The sequence below is a fragment of the Nomascus leucogenys genome, chromosome 20 (genome assembly GCF_006542625.1).
Source record: "Nomascus leucogenys isolate Asia chromosome 20, Asia_NLE_v1, whole genome shotgun sequence".
Taxonomy (NCBI): Eukaryota; Metazoa; Chordata; class Mammalia; order Primates; family Hylobatidae; genus Nomascus; species Nomascus leucogenys.
The window spans coordinates 75,573,054-75,592,985 of record NC_044400.1 but is presented as its reverse complement, the minus strand read 5'-3'; the positions used below and the strand labels follow the sequence as shown (position 1 = coordinate 75,592,985).

The window sequence follows — 19,932 nt, the reverse complement described above, 5'->3', positions numbered from 1 at the left end:
TGGTCGTGTGACAAGAGCCTGGTTTTAGCTGAACTCAGGAGAAAGCTCTGCAACACTAAGTTCTATTGGGTCCCAAGCATTTTGTTCCATAAGGCTAGATATTAAAGCCCTCCCCATGTCTACGTCTCTGACATCTATTTCTCTTTTATTAGTGATGTCCAAAGAGAAGGGAGGAGGAAGGATGAAACAGGAGGAAGGAAGAGAGGAAAGAAGAGTGGCCGGCACAAGGACTTGGAGATCACTGAAGCTGTTTTCCTTTCTCCTCACCCCCACAGGGAGGGATCCACACCGTTGTGGGGTTTTTGTTGTTGCTGTTTTTGTTTGTTCTTTTTTTTTTTTTTTTTTGCATCCCTTTGTCAAAGCATTCATTGTAGTGTATGGTAATTGTCTCTGAATGTAACAGCCTCTCTTCCCTGAGGCCTGGGTCTGCTTGTTTCATACCATCTTGTCCTTAACACACAGTGCTTGGTAAACAATACCTGTTAAGAAACATTTGTTGAATGAATGAATGAATGAATACTGCACTCTTTCGACTTGGTTAGAGACATGTCTTGTAGGCTGGCATGTACTTCACACAGCACTCTTAGGTAGAGTTTGTATATGTTATTCCACTGAAGGGAAAAGGAAGCCAGACTGTCGGGAGAAAAAAAAAAAAAAAAAAAGACATTCCGAAGAAGTGAAAACTACCCTTGTGGATTTCAAAACTGTCTGGGCTATTACGCCTGAAGCTGAAACATCAGGTCATGTTTACTTTTTCTTTTCTACAAACAGCTTATAGGTTTTCTAAAAAACAAAAAACAGACAACAAAACCTCTTGTTACTTTTTGCGTGCCTCCTTTCCATGTTATTTTCTTTTTATAATGAAATCATATGAGCATCTGTCCCTGAAGTTCTGGCTCTTGATAATCTCTCTTTTATTTGCTTTGCCCTTCAAAGTTTATACAAATTGTACATTGATCTTGTACCTCGTGTAGGGTTTTAACTAGCAAAAGTACTGGAAAAAAATTTGAAAGTACTTGAAAAGATTTCAATGAGGACAGGGCTATCCTAGTTTCTATTACAGTTCCTGCAGGTAGGGCGATGCCTGACACATAGCAGGTGCTCAATAAATACTTAGAGAATGAATAAAATACGTGCTGTCTACTTCAATAAGAGAGAGTATATCATAAGCACATTACTAACGTTACTAGTTAATCCACCAACACCCTTGTGGTTAAGCGTGATTCCATTCTTAAGATAAACAGGAAATAAGATAAAGGAATTAGCCGATGGTGGTAACACAATGAGTCAGAATTCAAACCCAGTGCTGCCTGACTCCAAAGCCAGGCTCTCTCTGCATCACAAGCTACTAAGGAGACAGTGGCATGTGGCTTCAGTGAAGCTCATCCTGGGCATCTCTGGTAACCTGCCCAACCCCTTCCCTCCCCACCTGCTCTTGGGTCCAGATCTCTGGCAACCTGCTTCGAATGACTTTGAGAACAAAAAAGTATGTGTTGAGTGGATGGCTGGATAAAGGGTTAGGTAAATGATAAAGACATGACAGTAAAATCAATGGATGGATACTTAGTTACATACAAACACACGCTCCTTCCCCTGCCTGTAATCCTGGTGTTTTGGGAGGCAGAGGTAAGGGGATCACTTGAGCCCAGGAGTTCAAGGTTACAGTGAGCTACGATTATACCACTGTACTCTGGCCTGGGTGACAGAGTGAGACCCTGTCTCTAAAAATATTTCTTTAAAAAGATTTGCTGAATGAACAAACTGGGGTGTCCCCAAATATAAAGCGCTTCCCCTCTTTACAGAGAAAAGGCTGTACCTACAGTACCAGCCTGTCCATTTCAGTCTGGCAACACATCCTTAAAAAGAGAGATTGGCCTCTAACTCTTCCCTGCTAATCCTACCCCTGCTGCCTGCCCCACCCAGGATGATAAAGGCCCGGAAGTCTTGAAAGCGAAGCATACTTTTGTGCTATAGTTTTTGCCCAGACCTCATTAATTCAGAAAGATGATACACTTCAGGCAGTGGAAAGATATCGAATGCGTGCAAAGCCTCTTTAATTGTGGGTTTCCTTTCGCTGTCTGCTTCCTTAATAAATTTGGAAACTATTTTATGTAAATTATATTCTCTAAATGAGGCTGTTGCATTTTCCTGCTCTAGGAGCTGGAGCAGAGATGGGGCAGAGCAGGATAGAGGGAAAAAACTGCCTCGTGAAAATGCTCCTTCCCTAGGAGGCGGCATTGCCCCTGCTTTTCTAGTCTCGGCCAAGTTCCTCCTAGGGATGCTGCGTGTCAATGTGAGCCTTGAGGATGGGCAGGCAGGAGAAGAATGGTGAGGCGGAGATCCTGGCACCAGGAGTAACTTTGAGGGCAGGAAGTATAAACTAAGCCTGGAGACGCCTGGGGTGGGATTGGGTGGCTTTAATAAGTAAGATGTGTGGGCAAGAGGGAATGAAACTGAAATGGAGAAAAGGAGATGTTGATTCAGCCAGCAAGGCAGAGCTGCAGGAGCAGCCCAGTGGGGCCAGGAGCCCAAAGGGTGAGACGGCTCCCTAAGCTCCTTCTCCAGGTCACACTTGGCCTCAAAGCCAGAGTCCCTGCCCCTGCCGCTCTACTTTTCCACCTGGCTGGTCCACACACACTTGTGACCTGATGACTCTTCCTGAGACTTTGGGGCTGAGTTGCCTGGGTTCCATTCTTTTTTGTTGTTGTTGTTTTGTTTTGAGACAGTCTTGCTCTGTCACCCAGGCTGGAGTGCAATGGCGCAATCTCAGCTCACTGCAACCTCCACCTCCCGGGTTCAAGCAATTCTCCTGCCTCAGCCTCCCAAGTAGCTGAGATTACAGGTGCCCGCCACCACGCCCAGCTAATTTTTGTATTATTAGTAGAGAGGGGGTTTCACCATGTTGGTCAGGCTGGTCTTGAACTCCTGACCTAAAACAATCCACTCGCCTCAGCCTCCCAAAGTGCTGAGACTACAGGTGTGAGCCATCATGCTCAGCTTTTTGGGTTCCATTTTTTTTCTTTTTTGAGACAAAGTCTTGCTCTGATGCCTAAGCTGGAGTGCAGTGGCATGATCTCGGCTCACTGCAACCTCCACCTCCCAGGTTCAAGTGATTCTCCTGCCTCAGGCTCCTGAGTAGCTGGGACTACAGGCGTGTGCCACCATGCCTGGCTAATTTTACTTTTTGTGTTTTTAGTAGAGATGGGGTTTCACTATGTTGGCCAGGCTGGTCTCGAACTCCTGACCTTGTGCTCCACGCACCTCAGCCTCCCAAAGTGCTGGGATTACAGGCGTGAGCCACCGCGCCCGGCCTTGGGTTCCATTCTTGCTCTGCAACTTACTAGCTGTATGACCTCAGGTATGTGTCTTAACCATTCTGTGCCTTGATTTTTTTTTATATCAACAAAATGCATATGACAAGAATACGAGCCACATAGGATTGTATGATTTATTCTCCCTCAAGCACTTAATAGTGCTTGGTACTTAATGAGTGCTACATAGGATTGGCTACCATTATCATCACTTTCACCATTATCTATCTCTATCAATGACAGCCTGCCACCCAAGCCAGAAATTTCAGAATATTTTCCTGTGGGGAGTGGATTTTCCATTATATTCCCATCCTCAATTTCCTGGAACCTCCACTCCTCAAGGCTAAGACAAATAAAAGACAAACTAAAGAGGAAGGAGCCAGACATAACATAGAGAAGGAGCTTGCAAAGCTTAGACTTGAAGCACACCAATGAAAGGTCTGACTTGTTGACCCAGAGTCCACTCTGACAACAGTGCCTGGGGGGGTGTAGCAAATTTCCTTTAGCCCTGGCATGAGCAACAGAAGCAAAGACAATGACAACCCAAAGAGGACAGGACCCAGGGGATCTCCAGGGACTTCAGTGGACCAAGAAGCGGAGGAAGGAAGAAGGGAGGAAGAGAAAGAAGGTCTTCAGGGAGGAGATTTCGGTGCTGACTAGAAGAGTAGCCACGGCTGTGTGTAAGGAAAAGAGGGCTAAGATTTCATACTGGCTATGGGACTGGGATGATGGCTGCTTCTAGGGCAGCTGCCTCTGCCTCTCCTCCCTCTGTTGACCCTGTGTGGGTAGAAACTTGAAGTAAAAGGACTGCTTGCATATTTTTCTGGACTTTGTGGGGGATTTACCAGAAAAGAGCTAGCTTGTTGGTTTATAGATACCATCACCCAGTCCCTCTACAGGAGGGGATCGAGGGCCATGCAGGGCTGATTTGGAGTCACCAATAGAGGCTTGTGGGTCCAACAGGAGGCAGCTAATATGTGAAAGTCCCTGGGCTACAGTCAGGGGCTTTATCAATGAAATTATAGTAAACGAGACATTTTGGACAAAACAATTTGGGGTGTATAGGGGCATATTTAATATCTGCCAATATACAGCCTGTTTGTTGAAGTCCCTTACAAGGGCTAGTTATTCAACTCTAAATCTATTTAAAAATAAAAACCTAACCCATCGTGGGCTACTTTTGTGGTGAGGGGAACCCCAAACTATTTGCTGTGATGCTCACAGTGAGACCTTTGCGTCCTGATTTTGAACTTAGAGCTGCTGCGATTTGCCTGCCTTTTTGATGTACAATTATGAAAACTAGTGGTTGGCTTAAAACCTTCTGAAATTAATAGCTAAAGACATAGCTTCCCTGGGAGGGTAGGGGAGAACCCCCCCAGTGTGGTCAATGCCCGGTTATTGATAGCTTATGCCTACAAAGCAAAGGAAGGGGAAGACAAGTAATAATGGAGACCTAAAAATATATCAACAAAAATAAATGCATTGTGAGGAAATTCCAAGCTCTATTAAATGCACTTTTGGTGAAAGAAGCCCCGCAGAGAATTTCTTAATACATTTCAAAGAGGGGAGGTGTTTGGTCGCTGGAGTAGCCTACATAAGCAATCGTGCTATTTGTGGAATGTCAAACTGCAGATTGCCAGAGATAATCATCCAGCTCCTACCACAACCATTTCTTAAGCTAGATCAAGGTTTTGGACAGTGGTTTGGGGTTGACTGAGACTCATATCCTCACATTAGAAGATCCCGTTAATGTCATGGACTCTCCCACTTGGAAAGAGTGTGTGAGTGTAGACATTTCTGCATGGAACCAATGCTTCCACACTTCAAGATCTGCAGCCAGAGAGACACTGTCCTTATTTTAGACACCTTGGTAACTCATTCCAAAGTCCAATAACACCCACATCCAGGAAATTCTTCTTCGTGTTTAGCCTAAATCCCTCATGTTTCAATGTAAGCTCATTTCCTCTCCTTCAGTCCAAAACAGAAATAGGGAACAGCTGCTCTCCACCACTGGTTCACGTGCTTGAGGACTTTCATTTCATCCAACCCCTAAATCTTCTCTTCTCCAGAATAAATATTCCAAATCCCAGAAACATTCTTTGAGATTTACCCAAACCATGTGGCTGATTACTTTCTAAGTGCTTCCTTTAATTCCAAACACTTGTCTAAGGTACCATCTCAGCCTTCGCTCTTGAACAACACACATTCGTTGGGTGATATGGAGGACTGAAAGGAACCAAGCTTCCTCCCAAAATCTAAAGAAGACTCCTCACCACCTCCAGCTACCTCGGCATTGCCAGTCTGAAGTTTGTTTTGTCTAGGTTCATCCTCAACATCCCCATTGCCATGATGGCTGGATTTTTTATGACTAACTACACCAGATGCTGTGCTACACACTTTATATGGATCATCTCATTTAACACGTTGATATGGTTTGGCTGTGTCCCCACCCAAATCTCATCTTGAATTGCAGCTCCCATAATTCCCACGAGTTGTGGGAGGGACTGGTGGGAGATAGTTAAATCATGGGGGCGGTTTCCCCCATACTGTTCTCATGGTAGTGAATTAGTCTCATGAGATCTGATGGTTTTATAAGTGGAAACCCCTTTCCCTTAGCTCTCATTCTTTCCTTGTCTGTCACCATGTAAGATGTGCCTTTCACCTTCTGCCATGATTGTGAGGCCTTCCCAGCCACGTGGAACTGTGAGTCCATTAAAGCTCTTTTTTTTTCCTTTATAAATTACACAGCCTTGGGCATATCTTTATCAGCAGCATGAGAACAGACTAATATACATGTACAACAACCCTGATGGATGCATTTTTATCTTTTATTCATAGATGAGGAAATAATCTTGAAATAACTCATTACTAATAAGTGACTGGGATTTGAACCCAAGCTTGTCTGACACAGAACTGAGGCTCTTGCCACAATGCCAGGCTAAGAGGTGGTTCCTGCTCCATAGAGTCCCATCAAGACAGAGATAATGAAATGGCCAGAAATGGACCACAAGGAAAGCATCTCTCCAACTCTATTTCTGGAGTGCTGATCATTTCCTGTCCCTGCAGAGTAGCTTTTTAATTTCATGGTTTGAAGCTGCCATGAAAAAACAAACTCCGTTACCACATTTATGTTTAATTATAATTATGTCTATACACACTTGTCTTTCCATTACTCCTTGACTTGCTCCAAGGCGGGGACTTCAGCTTTGTTTTTATATTTTCAGCACCTAGCACGTGCCACCTACTGAGTAGACACTGGGGATATGTTTAGAATATGACTCATTGACTGGCTAGCTTAATGGATGAATGAATGAATGAAATACACACAAATCCACACATATTAGTTACTCCAATTCTCATATTCAGAAGTGCTTACAGATACATAGGGATCTCTTTGAATAAATGCTACTCTTACTCCTACTCTCATCACAAAACTGTTTGGGGGACATTAAACAGTTGGAAGATAAAGATTCTAATCTCATTTTCCCCTGCAACTCAAGATGTGATCTTGGACAAGTCATTTGTTTTCTCATCTGAAAAATGAGGAAGTTTGGCCTGGATGATATTTAAGGCCCTTTCCAGTCCTAAATTTCCATAATTCGATAGCTGCCTACCTACCATAATCACACTTATCTAAATAATCACAAAAAACACTACTTCATGCTGGAGAAATACAGTCATAATAAACTAAGCAAAACCAAATGCCCTTCAATATCCTGTTGTGAACTATAAAATGCCCCTTAAAATCACATTTTCCCCTTGAAACAGGATGTAGGAAAAATATTTTCCTATTAAATCCTTTTAAAGTGCAAGGGAAAGCATTTATTCTGTGATTTGCTGTCCAACTCAATAAAAAGTGGAGGATTCGGCCACCTTAATAATGGAAGATACTGTCAAAAAAGCAAAGGTGGTGGAAATTCAAGTTAGATACCAAGATGCCATGCCAACAAAACAATGCACACATTCTCTGGAAGGGATTTCCAAGTGTGTATCAAGCGGTTTATTTCTGCCATTATGTTGGGGAAACCAGTAAATGGGTTTTTATGAGGTGCTTTATGAAACTCCTGGGGTGGACAAAGTCAGTCCTGGGAAGAAGTTGCACCAAACTTCCCAACCTGGGGGCCAGGAGAAGGAGGGGAGAGAGAGGACTTGAACTTTGGTGACTGTTGATCACATTGTTGTGAGTTGACGCCTCTAAAATGGGGTGAGCAGAGTGGGATAAGTACCTTAAAAGAGGTAGAAAGGACTAGAAGATTTCAGAAGAACATTGTCTTGTGTTTGGATATTGGTGTGTCTCTTACTAGGTTAAATCCTCAAAGGGAAAAGGTTCTGTTTTCTTAATTTTTGTAGACCCTTGGAGTATTACCAGAGCAGGCCTACAAAGATTGTTTGAGAAATGGAAAAGAGTAGGTGGATCTCTCTGTCTTCCAGGAAGACAGAAAAGGGGTGTCTGCCCAGCTCATAATCACCCCATCTTTTTATTGGAACTACCTCCTTGTGGTAGACTGAATAACAGCCCCCCAAAAATGTCCAAGTCCTAATCCCTGAATGTGTGAATATGTATGTCACTTGGCAAGGGGCACTGAGGTTGCAGATGGAATTTGTGATGTTGCTCAGCTAGCCTTCAGATAGGGGGCTTATCTTGGACTATCTGGGTGGGCCCAATGTCATGACAGGGGTCCTTAAATGTGGAAGAGGGAGGCAGGACAGTCAGTGTCAGAGTGATGCGATGTGAGAAGATCTCACCCATCATACCTGGCTTCGGAGAAGGAGGATGGGGCCATGAACCAAAGAACGTGGGCAGCATCTAGGAGCTGGAGAAGGCAAATAAATGGATTCTCCCCCAGAGTCTCCAGAATGCAACACAGCCCTGCCAGCTCCTTGATTTTAGCCCAGTGAAACCCACATTAGACTTTTGACCTCTATAACTATAGGATAACAAATTCGCATTGGTTAAGCCACAATGTGATCATTTGTTATAGCAGCAATAGAATATTTACATATCCCCTCCCCACAAATCTCCAGCCAGAGTGTGTCCTGACAGTCACATTGGACCCATATGACTCAGATGCTAAAGCCTAGCTGACTGGACCAGAGGAAGGTCTGTCTCAAACTGGGCCAGCTTGGGACTTGGGATTGACACATCAAGTTAGACCCTTTCTGTGACTGGGGGTGTATTAGTGCATTTTCATGCTGCTGATAAAGAAATACCCGAGACTAGAAGAGAAAGAGGTTTAATTGGACTTACAGTTCCACATGATTGGGGAGGCCTCAGAATCGTGGCGGGAGGCGAAAGGCACTTCTTACATGGTGGCAGCAAGAGAAAATGAGGAAGAAGCAAAAGTGGAAACCCCTGATAAACCCATCAGATCTCGTGAGACTTATTCACTATCATGAGAATAGCATGGGAAAGACCGGCCCCAGGATTCAATCACCTCCTCTTAGGTCCCTCATACAACACGTGGGAATTCTGGGAGATACAAGTTGAGATTTGAATGGGGACATAGCCAAACCATATCATTCCACCCCTGGCCCTTCCAAATCTCATGTTCTCACATTTCAAAACCAATCGTGCCTTCCCAACAGTTCCTCAAAGCCTTAACTCATGTCAGCATTAACACAAAAGTCCACAGTCCAAAGTCTCATCTGAGACAAGGCAAGTCCCTTCCACCTATGAGCCTGTAAAATCAAAAACAAGCTAGTTACTTCCTGAATACAATGAGGATACAAGTATTGGGTAAATACAGCCATTCCAAATGGAAGAAACTGGCCAAAACAAAGGGGTTACAGGGCCCATGCAAGTCCGAAATCCAGCGGACAGTCAAATTTTAAAGCTCTAAAATGATGTCCTTTGACTCCAGATCTCACATCCAAGTCACACCAATGCAAGAGGTGGCTTCCCACAGTCTTAGGCAGCTCTGCCCCTGTGGCTTTGCAGCTGCTTTCTCTTGGCTGGCATTGAGTGTCTGTGGCTTTTCCAAGTGCCTGGCACAAGCTGTGGTGGATCAATCATTCTGGGGGCTGGAGAACAGTGGCCCTATTCTCACAGCTCCACTAGGCAGTGCCCCAATAGGGACTCTGTGTGGGGACTCCAACCCCACATTTCCCTTCTGCACTGCCATAGCAGAGGTTCTCCATGAGGGCTGCCATCCTGCAGAAAACTTTTGCCTCAGCATTCAGGCATTTCCATACATCTTCTGAAATCTAGGTGGAGGTTCCCAAACCTCACTTCTTGACTTCTGTGCACCCACAGGCTCAACACCACGTGGAAGCTGCCAAGGCCTGGGGCTTCGACCCTCTGAAGCCACAGCCTGAGCTATATGTCGGTCCCTTTCAGGCATGGCTGGAGAGGCTGGGGTGCAGGCTACCAAGCCCTTAAGCTGAACAAAGCATGGGGATCTTGGGCCCAGCCCACAAAACCACTTTTTCTTCTTGGGCCTCCAGGCCTGTGATGGGAGGGGCTGCCATGAAGGTCTCTAACATGGCCTGGAGACATTTTCCCCATGGTCTTGGGGATTAACATTGGGCTTCTCACTACTTATGAAAATTTCTGCAGCCAGCTTGAATTTCTCCCCAGAAAATGGGTTTTCTTTTCTATCACAGTCAGGCTGCAAATTTTCTAAAGTTTTATGCTCTGCTTCCCTTATAAAACTGAACGACTGTCTCTCCTTGCTCCTCAGCTTGCAGATGGCCTTTTGTGGGACCTCACCTTGTGATCATGTGAGTCAATACTCCTTAATAAGCTCCCCTTTATATATACATCTATCCTATTAGTTCTGTCCCTCTAGAGAACTCTGATTAATACAATGTCCTTGGTTGGCTATGCTCCATGTCATCTTTACTTAAGGACTCAGGCTGATGGAACATTGGAACATTAAGGGTTGTCACAGCAGAAGAAAAAGAGCATGATGAATCATATGTTAGCTCTTAAATTTGCTGCCCAGAAATGACACGATGGTTTTCACTGGCAGCCTACTCTAGTCTCCTTGTATAGGTGTTGCTGCTGTAGTGAGCCATATTTAGGGGTGCCAATACAGTTGATCCTTGATGACTCCTCCACCCCTCACAGTTGGAAATTTGTGTATAACCTCTGACTCCCTAACATCTTAACTAATAATAGCCTACTGTTGACAAGAATCCTTATCAATAACATAAACAGTCTGTTAACACATATTTTGTACGTCACATGTATTAGATACTGTATCCTTTCAATAAAGTAAGCTAGAGAAAAGAAAATGGTATTAAGAAAATCATAGGAAAATATATTTACTATCCACTAAATGGAAGTGGATCATCATAAAGTAAAGGTCTTCATACTCACCATCATCACATCGAGTAGGCTGAGGAGCAGGAGGGGTTGGTCTTGCTGTCTTAGGGGTGGCAAAGGCAGAAGAAAGTCTGAGTAGTAGTGGCTACATGCAGTTCAAGCCTGTGTTGTTCAAGAGTCGACTGTATTTTTCAGAACAGTGTCTCGCCCACTGAATGTTTGCTGAATGCAAAAAGAAAACATAATTTGTATACTACATCCAACTGGGCAGTTGTGTACTACATCCAACAGGCCAGGCATGGTGGCACGCGCCTATGGTCCCAGATACTCAGGAGGCTGAGCCGGGAGGATCGTTTGAGCCCTGGAGTTGCAGTAGTATACTCTCACAACATTTCTGCCACATCCCCTCTCAGCTTCATGGGGCTTAATATTAGTCAACTGTCAATTGAAGTCACTTTGCTCTTTGAAATTAAAGAGTAAACACAAAATGTAAAAAGCACAGCCCCATATCCCATGGTCTGTGGAAACTTCAGCAGCCTCCTCAAGATCTTTGTGACTTATTTAGGAATTTTATGTACTTGTGGTCACTTGTGGATTTACAGCCTGATGTTTTGAGCTCACTTGGGTCTTATATCCATGACAATCTTCTCTGCTCTTGCAAATCCTGACAGAAAACTTAGATCTTTGCCCCTACCCTTCTACCCAAAATATCCAACTGCACCAAACACACCATTTACACAAGGCACCACTCACCGAAGGCTTGGTGTAGTTCAGCCTCCCTCCCACTCAAAGATCCTTCCCAGTTACCTACTTTGTACTTTCCTGGCCCCCTCCCTGGGTTCTGGCTTCTCTTTTTTTCCCCCCAGTTCAATCCCCCTCACTTTATTATGCAAGGCAATCTCTCTTTCCTTCTACTGTGCCCCAGGCTTAACTTTGCATAGCCAAAAACTGATTAATGTCTGGATTAAACAAAGGGCCATTTATGCAAGATAGAATCATTGGCAGAGATTTTGTAATTTCTTTCTCTCTTCCTCAGTAGGGGGAAGAAAGCTGTATGGAAATTTATTTTCCTTAAACTGCAAGAAGTGGCTACAGTTTGGGTTTAAATAATCTTTTCCTGGCCGGGCGCGGTGGCTCACGCCTGTAATCCCAGCACTTTGGGAGGCCAAGGCGGGCGGATCACGAGGTCAGGAGATCCAGACCATCCTGGCTAACATGGTGAAAACCCGTCTCTACTAAAAATACACAAAATTAGCTGGGCTTGGTGGCGGGCGCCTGTAGTCCCAGCTACTCGGGAGGCTGAGGCATGAGAATGGCGTGAACCCGGGAGGCGGAGCTTGCAGTGAGCCGAGATCGCGCCACTGCACTCCAGCTTGAGCGACAGAGTGAGACTCCGCCTCAAAGGAAAAAAAAAATCTTTTCCTTCCTCCTTTCTGGTAAATATATACTTTCTTGACCTCTCTTTCTGATAAACTTTTTTTCTTTAACACAGTGGTTCTCAAACTTTTGGTCTCAAATCTTTTGCACACTTAAAAATTATTAAGGGCTCTAAACAATTTTTGTTTATATTGACATTATCAATATTTACTATATGAGAAATCAAAACAAAAACTTTTGATGTTTTTGAAAGTCCTTTTTTGAAGTATGGCTTAATAGAAAACAGCTGTTCTGCATTTATTCCGTTGCAATATCACAGTCTCTAGCAAACTCAACTGCATGCAACTCATGAGAAAATCAGAGTGAAAAGGCAAATAACATCTTAGTATTATGAAAATTTTATCTTGACCATTAAAACCGCTGTTTTAATACATATTCTACTTGTGCATCCTCTTTATGAAAAAAGAAATCTTGAAGAAATCAATGAGATTTTGAATTAAAACTGAACCATAGGCCAGGCACGGTGGCACGTGCCTATAGTCCCAGCTACCCAGGAGGCTGAGGCCGGGAGGATCGTTGGAGCCCTGGCGTTCCAGTCTGTAGTGAGGTAGGATGGCGCCTCTGAATAGCCACTGCAATCCAGCGTGGGCAACATAGTAGATCCCCATCTCAAAAAACAACACAAAACAGAACATGAACCTAAAATGCAGAAGAAACTCATTGACTGACTTGCCAATTTTAATAGCTATGGCTCAAGACGGCACAATTAAAACTATGCATGAAGGATGAACAGAATCCAGCGGCATTAGGGCCACTCTTTCACCTCTGTCTCTATCTAAAGTTCCTATTCATCCTTCAAATCTCTGCACAGGTGACGCCTTTTCTCTACAGCCTCTTCCTTTACCACAAATAAGAGTGATTATAATAATAACATTATTAACGATTACTACCATTTATTGGCCACTTACTAGGAGCCAAGCAACATCAAAACACAGCACGGGTCAGCTCACTTAATTTTCACAGTAAACTCCGAGGAGAATGCTGGCTTCACTTTACAAAGAGGTGACTGAAGGTTGGAGAAGAAAGGCCTCTAGCTCTGTGCCTTGCACAACTGCTCTGTCTCAGCACTTATTGCACCCCGAGGGTCACCGTCCACTTGCCTCTATATTGCTCAAGGTGAGTCCTTGCAGTCAAAGGTCAAGGGTGGCTCGCCTCCACGTCCCCCGCAACCAAACCGCCCGGTCTCAGTGAAGGAGCCACCAGAAGGGAAGGAGCCTCCCAGCTTCCCGGTCCTCACGCTCCCGGAGCCCATACGCCCCAAACAGGCCCAGGAGAGCTCGCTGAGCTCTCCGCGCAGCTAAACCCTCCAAACTTTGCTGAAACCGGCGCCCGAGAGCGCGTCGCGCGGTTCCTCCTCCGCCAGGTATGCCGGCTGAGGCCGGAACCTTTTTCCTCGCGCCGCGGTAGCAGGGCGCAGGCCGGAACCTTTCTTCTCGCGTCGCCGTTGCCGGGGGGAACGCGTGCGGGGCAGGACCAGTCCTCCAGCTGCCAGGTTTGCGCCGCGGTCGCCGGCTGCTTACGTGGGCGGGCGCAGTGTTGGGCTGCGGGTGCGGGTCGCTATGGCGGTGGACATCACGCTGCTATTCCGGGCCAGCGTCAAGACCGTGAAGACGCGGAACAAGGCGCTGGGAGTGGCGGTGGGCGGCGGGGTCGATGGCAGCCGGGATGAGCTGTTCCGCCGGAGCCCCCGGCCCAAGGGCGACTTCTCCAGCCGGGCCCGCGAAGTGGTGAGCTGGTTGCTATGGAAACGGCGGGTTGAGGAGGGGGCAGTCCTGCGACAGGGACCCCGGGCCCCAAACCAGACCGCGTCCCGTAAGCATTGTGTGAAGGGGATGGCCCTCAGGGGGACAGGAGAGTTGGCCTCGGAGACCCTACAGCTTTTTGGGGAAGGAACAGCCGTATTTTGAGGAAGGGGGACGCATATCGGGGAACAGATTTCTCCTGCGGCAGCGGGGGTTGGGGGACGAGAAAGGAGACGCTCAGAAATCTCTACCTGGAAAGTGCATGGGCGGCTTCTTGAGGTCATGAGTTCGCCGTCACTACAGACTTGCACTCAGGGGAAACCTGACAGTCCTTCGCTTCCTGTTGCAGCACTGACCACACCATATTTGCCTGTTCTATTTACTTGTCTGCCTCCCACCCCCAGTTGAGATTAAAAAACCGTATTCAGCCGAAGTCTTTCTTCCCTTTGTCTCTGCAATAAGTAGGACTCAGTTCCTCTTGAGACGGGTTTAGGGTAATCTTTCGCAAACACAGTGTTACAGTCACCTCAACTACTTTCTGTTCCCTGATCAGAGCAGGTGTCCCTTCATCTCCCTGGGAACAGGAACCTTTTCCTTAAGGGCAGGGACAGTGTTGTTTTCATCTCAGAATGCATGACTCATAGCATTGCTTAGTAAATGTTTGTTGAATGAGTGAATGAACAAATGGCTGTCTTTCCCATTAAACAGAAAACTGCATAAGAGGAGAGCTGTTTGTCTTGTTCCCTTTTGTGTTCGTGACACCAAGGAGGTATCTAGGTTTTGTGGGGCCTAAAGCTTATATAGTTCTGTCTGCCCTCTTTAAGAAATAAAAATCACCAAGAAAGATTCAGAGCTTTGGAAGATTGAAGAGAGGGATCCTAAAGCTTAAGCCTCATTAATTTCACAGTAAGTCCTACTCTGCTTGGCATACACTTGGCACTGTATGGACACTCAGATATTTTTGAATGAATGTATGCATGCATGCATGCATTAATGACAGTTAGCAGAGGATACTTAAACATTAGAAAGGGGAGTGGACCAGATGAATACACTCGCCCTATTGATGAACCTCTGTGAAGCACCTACCTTCTGACCAGCCTCGTGTTAGAGTAATATGATATAAAAGCAGTGGTGGAGTAGACGGACATAGACATAAAACAAGTGCCATAAAGCCTTGCAAGTGTTGTGTAGGGCACAAAAAGAATGTGGTCAGTTCTACCTGAGGATCAGAAAAGGCTTTATGGAGGCGATGATGCCTAAAACAAATCTTGAAAGAGGATTAGTTGGTTCCAGTGCAGAAGGGCATCTCAGGCTAAGAGAATAGTATGCGCTAAGCTGTGGAGGTAGGTAACAGTCTGACATATGTTGGTTCAATAAACATTTGAGTGAGACTGGAATGTGGGACTCTCATAAAAATTGGACAGGGGAAGATCTTAAAGGGCTTTGTATATCACTGCAGAGTTTGAATTTTGCCCTGTGGGCGGTCAGATGTTATATGGTAGAGAAAGCACCAGAGAAGGAGCCAAGAGACCAGGTTGTTGTCTGAACCCTGCAACTATTAGCTATATGATTTCATTAAGCAAGTTTTAAGACCTCAGCTTATTTACCTGTAAATGGTCCTTTTTTTTCCTCCTCCTCCTTTTAAAAAACTACCTTGATCCTCTATATATAACAAATTAAAGTGGGAGCTTCCTAGGTTGAAATAAGAAGAAGAGAAACAGGACCCTCTCCCTCCCAGTTTGGCCCAAGCACTTCCTGAGGTTCCTTTTGTAGAACTGTGGTATGAATATCACAGTATTGGCTTTTTAAGGGTCCCTTCTAACTCTGAAACCACTGATTTGTTAACACTGTGCTAATTTTGAGTCCTGCTCAGAGAAAGGGGGGATTTGGGAATGGTAGAGACAAGAGGCACAGTTGGGTTGGCAAGGCCTTTGGAGAGCCCTGTGATCACTTCCACCTCTCCCTGAGTGGTGAAAATGTGTTTTAGACTTTTGAGTTAATGGGCCTCAGGGACAGTAACAGTCCCGTAGGGTGCTGAGTTCCCTGTCACTGGAAGTAATTAAACAGAGTGATGACTGCTTTTCAGAGATGTTTGAGAAAAACTTTGTGCATATGTCACAGGGTTGGACCGCATGACAATGAAACTTCCAATTCTGCTATGTATTGATGTGAGAAGGTGTCACATCACCTTAAGTGAGTACATGGGCTGTGTTGTTCAGGGACACTGTCCCCCTGACGTAGAGGAAACATACATTCTTTTAAGCAATTTTGATTTTATGTTGTCATTGCTTTGTGTATTATCTCCTGTTCTTGCAACTGTTCCCCACTACCCATCTTCTTTTGTGGGAAGTTTAACTAGAAGAGCTAGTGATGGATGTCCTGTGCTTTTATACAATTAGATGTGTCAAAAGTTTGGCTGTTATTTTGTTTGGTCTGGATTCCTTATACAGAAAAGTGTGGTCAATACCAGAAGCACATATTCTAATTCAGGTTTAGCCCTGGTTGTCAGACTTAATGAAATGTAATAAGTTATAGTATGCCTTTTGGTAAGTGCCTTCCTTGAAGCATTTGCTGTTACTTCTAGAATGCGTTTTATCTGGTTCAATTTCTATTCTTCCATTCCATTCCTCAAATATATGCCTGATGCCAGATTTCCATCTCACTGAATTGTTGTAGAGGTTATATTAAGTTGAATAAAATTGCATTGAAACTAAATCTTCCTTCCCTACCTTCCACCAACAGGCTGATTGCTTCTGCATCATTCTTTTAAGCATTTAACTTTTATGGTCAAGTTTGCTAAATTTATACATACTCAAATGCATGTCTACCCATTCAATTACAAATGGAGAGTAATAACTTTTCAGATTATTTGGGGGAGGAATTTATATTATTCAAACAACTCCAAATAATAATGAATATGTCACTCTGCAATGGGAATTTGATTAGTTAACTCATCTGAAGTGTGGGACTAGTGAGGATGGTGGGATTGGAAAGAGACCTGGGCCTTGGGTTCAGATCTCGCTTCTGCTACTTAGAAATGGGTGAACTTGGGCAAGTCTGACTCTCATTTTCCATTTCTATAAAGTGGACATGATAATACCCTACTTAGCTCACAAGCTAAGTAGGGTAGCTTCTGAGTTACCCTACTCACATAGTCTATATATGTATGTATTTTAAGAAACCAGACCGATTATTATTGTTCCCCTAAACTACCTCCCCCCTCCTCATGTAGGCCATTTAGACATATTTTCTTTAGTGGCACCAAGCTATATTTTCCAAACCACTTAGTTTTCTTGCACTTTCATTCCTTGCTTTTGTTAAGTGTGTGAGGAATGAATGAAAATCCTGAGCAGGTACTGATGAATCAGCGGTGGTGCAGAAGTACTGTCTGCATTTGTAAAAGATGGTAACATTTCTTTGCCAAGGTGAAACTCTTTCAGTGATGGCAGATGTGTGGCAGGTATGCAGCTGTTACTTTCTTTTCTTCCTTGTGATCATGGAAGCCAATGCTAATTTCTTAGTGGTTCCCTATAGCTCAGAATACTTTGCAACATTGTACCCCAGGAGCCATTACCTGTTATTAGGCTTCACATTCAAGTTGAAATCCACTTGACATATAGTAACAGTAGAATCTGTATGCTTAAAGCAGACCCATGTTTGTTTGTTTGTTTGTGGTTTTTTTTTTCACTCAAAAGGACCTTGCGTTCATTTTGTTAATAGATAAGAAAACTAACACCCAAATAAATGAAATTATTTGCCCAAAGTCATAGCAGTTGAGGTCATAGGACAGAGCCAGAAGTAGAAGCCAGGTCCTTTGACCTGGTTTAATGCTGCTCTCGCCCTGCCCACTACATCCTCCTATAATTTTTAAACCAGAATTTCTTTGGTTTCTGAATGGCAGTGAGTTTCTTCTTCTCGAGTTAATTCTGAATACTGAATACTGAATGGAACCTGGGGCAGAAAGACTTGGATTTGAATGTGTCTAATCTGTTATATGAACTTGAGGAAGCCACTGAATTTCAGTTACCTTATGGCTAAAATAGAGTGAGTAATGGCAACCTTATAAAGTTGTTAGATGAAGTAAGAAAAGGTATGCAGGTGCCTACATGAGTCCGAGTTCTTTTGGTTGCAAGTAATAGTAACCTAATGTAAATTAACCTAAACAAAGTGAGCATGCCTTAACTCATATAACTGGAAAACCCAGGGATAGAGCTTCTTTCTCTAGCTCTTATCCATAAAGCCCAGGAAGGGAATCTAGCTGGTTCTGCTTGATCCTCAGCTCTCCCTTATAGTAGTCATTATGGCCAGAGGGATGTTTCTTTAATTGGTCAGGTCTATGTCCACCTCAATCTGTGGTTAATAGGTGGCTTGGATACTATGTAGCCCCCACCAGAACCATGGAAAAGGCATGCCCTGTCTGGGAATAGGGAGTAAGGAATGTTGGGCAAGCAAAAGCAACAAAAACATCCCTCACAGTGCCTGGGACAGTGCCTGATGTGCCTTCACCTTGTCTGCCTGGCTGTCTTCAACTCTGTGGGGAATGAGAAACTAGAGAATGCAGGAGTTTATAATGACAGGTTCTGGGGTGAGGATAGGCCTAGAGATGCCTCATAGTGGCAGCTCTTCTATTCTCTTACCGACTTATAAAGGTTATAGGAGCCAGTGGGGGCTACCACACAGGTAACCAAGAAACCCTTAAGCACCGGACTGCTGTGCAGAGGCAGCAGGGGCTACTGAAGAGCACCAGACAGGAAAGCAGGAACCCATGTTCTAGCCGCAGGTCTGCCAGTAAGTGGGCTGCTCGTGTGATTTCTCTGGGCCTCAGTTTCCACGTTAGTAAAACTGAAAGCTTCAACTGGATAACTGCAGAGATTTCTTGTAGAATAAGGACATTTTGATTCTAAATAAGGTAATAGTGATCCTGAATTGCTGGGCACTCTATTTTCAGATTAGGCATGTAGATAAGATTTTGTTCTTGATAATACCTTCTTTTGTGGAAACTAAACTTCATTTTTTATTTACTTATTTTTAGGAATTGATTATCTTGAATCTTTGGCTGAAATTCAGAGTTCTTGGAGTGGCCCAAAGCCAGATGATCTGGTCCTGCTACCTCTCTGGCCTCACCTCCTCTCTCCCTCCTTTTGCTCACTCTACTCCAGCTATTCTGGCCTCTTTCATTTTCTCACATGCATCAGGCACATTCCCCCCTTAGAACCTTTGCATCCCTCTACCTGGGACACTTTTCTCTTAGATTCAGTATGGCTTGATCTCTCAGTTCCTCAGGTCTCTGGTTAAATGTTGCCTCCGTGAGGCCTTCCTTGAATGCCCTGCGTAAAGTGGCATCCTTTTTCTGTCCCTTCCCCTGAAATATCATATATCCATTTATTTGTTGTTTGTTTACTAGAATATGTGTTTTCTGAAAATGAAGAACTTTGTGTTGTTAGCACTGACTCTGTAGCTTGTAGAGCAGTGTAGGGATGCAGGTGCTTAATACATACTTCTTGAATTAATGAATAACTAAATCTACTGTCTCTCTCAGTTTTTGGGCTAGGTGATCTCTGTCTAAGGCTCATTGCAGTTCTAAAGCTGTGTGATCCTCACATAATTCTTGAATATTACATGATGCACATTTATACTTAGTCCAGTATTAAGAGTAAACATTCAGTAAATAGTAGCTTTTGTTTTATTACTGAGATTCAGTTCCTCCCTCAACACGTTTACACTCTAGTGGAAAAGCAGACACAGGTGGCACAACAACTCAAGTATGAGTAACAACTGTAACTTTTTTAGCATTGATTCCCCAGGTCCTCCTTGATTTCCTTTTCAGAGGCAGTGTTAACTTTCTGTGCCAGTGTTGGGACCCAAAGGTTGAGCTGGGACCACCTGGATTATAAATTTTACCCAAGGGTTGAGTACAATCATAGTTAGGGGATTTCAGTTGAGGGAACATGATTCAAAGAAGCAGTATCATGCAACAGGTACAGTGAGTCCATGAAAGGCAGGAAGGACAGGAGATAGGGCCAAACCATACAGAAGTAGGATTGGGAAACAATGGAGGTTTAGAATGCAAGCTGTGAACAGTGCATGAGTATGCTGAATCATATAGATTTCTTTTTAAATATGGCAGGAACCTTTTAGCTAATGAAATAAGGAGCAGCTTTGGTAAAAGCTGGAG

General features: G+C 44.2%; 1 protein-coding gene and 1 long non-coding RNA gene across 3 annotated transcripts in view; one reads left to right on the top strand and one right to left on the bottom strand.

Annotated features, from left to right (window-relative positions):
- Nucleotides 1–327: 327 nt before the first annotated feature.
- On the bottom strand, nucleotides 328–13,407 carry LOC115831910. Its single transcript, XR_004027404.1, has 3 exons — nucleotides 12,924–13,407; nucleotides 10,633–10,800; nucleotides 328–633 (listed from the first exon to the last, which is right to left on the bottom strand). It is a non-coding gene; the product is annotated as an uncharacterized LOC115831910 (long non-coding RNA).
- Nucleotides 13,408–13,478: 71 nt separating this feature from the next.
- STX18 (syntaxin 18) overlaps nucleotides 13,479–19,932 on the top strand; it is a 120,669-nt gene continuing 114,215 nt past the window's right edge. The window contains exon 1 of one of the 2 annotated variants that reach the window (XM_030801430.1): nucleotides 13,479–13,742. In XM_030801430.1, the coding sequence (XP_030657290.1) occupies nucleotides 13,575–13,742 (168 nt within the window). In that variant the 5' untranslated portion in view covers nucleotides 13,479–13,574. The remainder of the gene's footprint in view (nucleotides 13,743–19,932) is intronic. The other variant, XM_030801431.1, reaches the window with a different exon arrangement.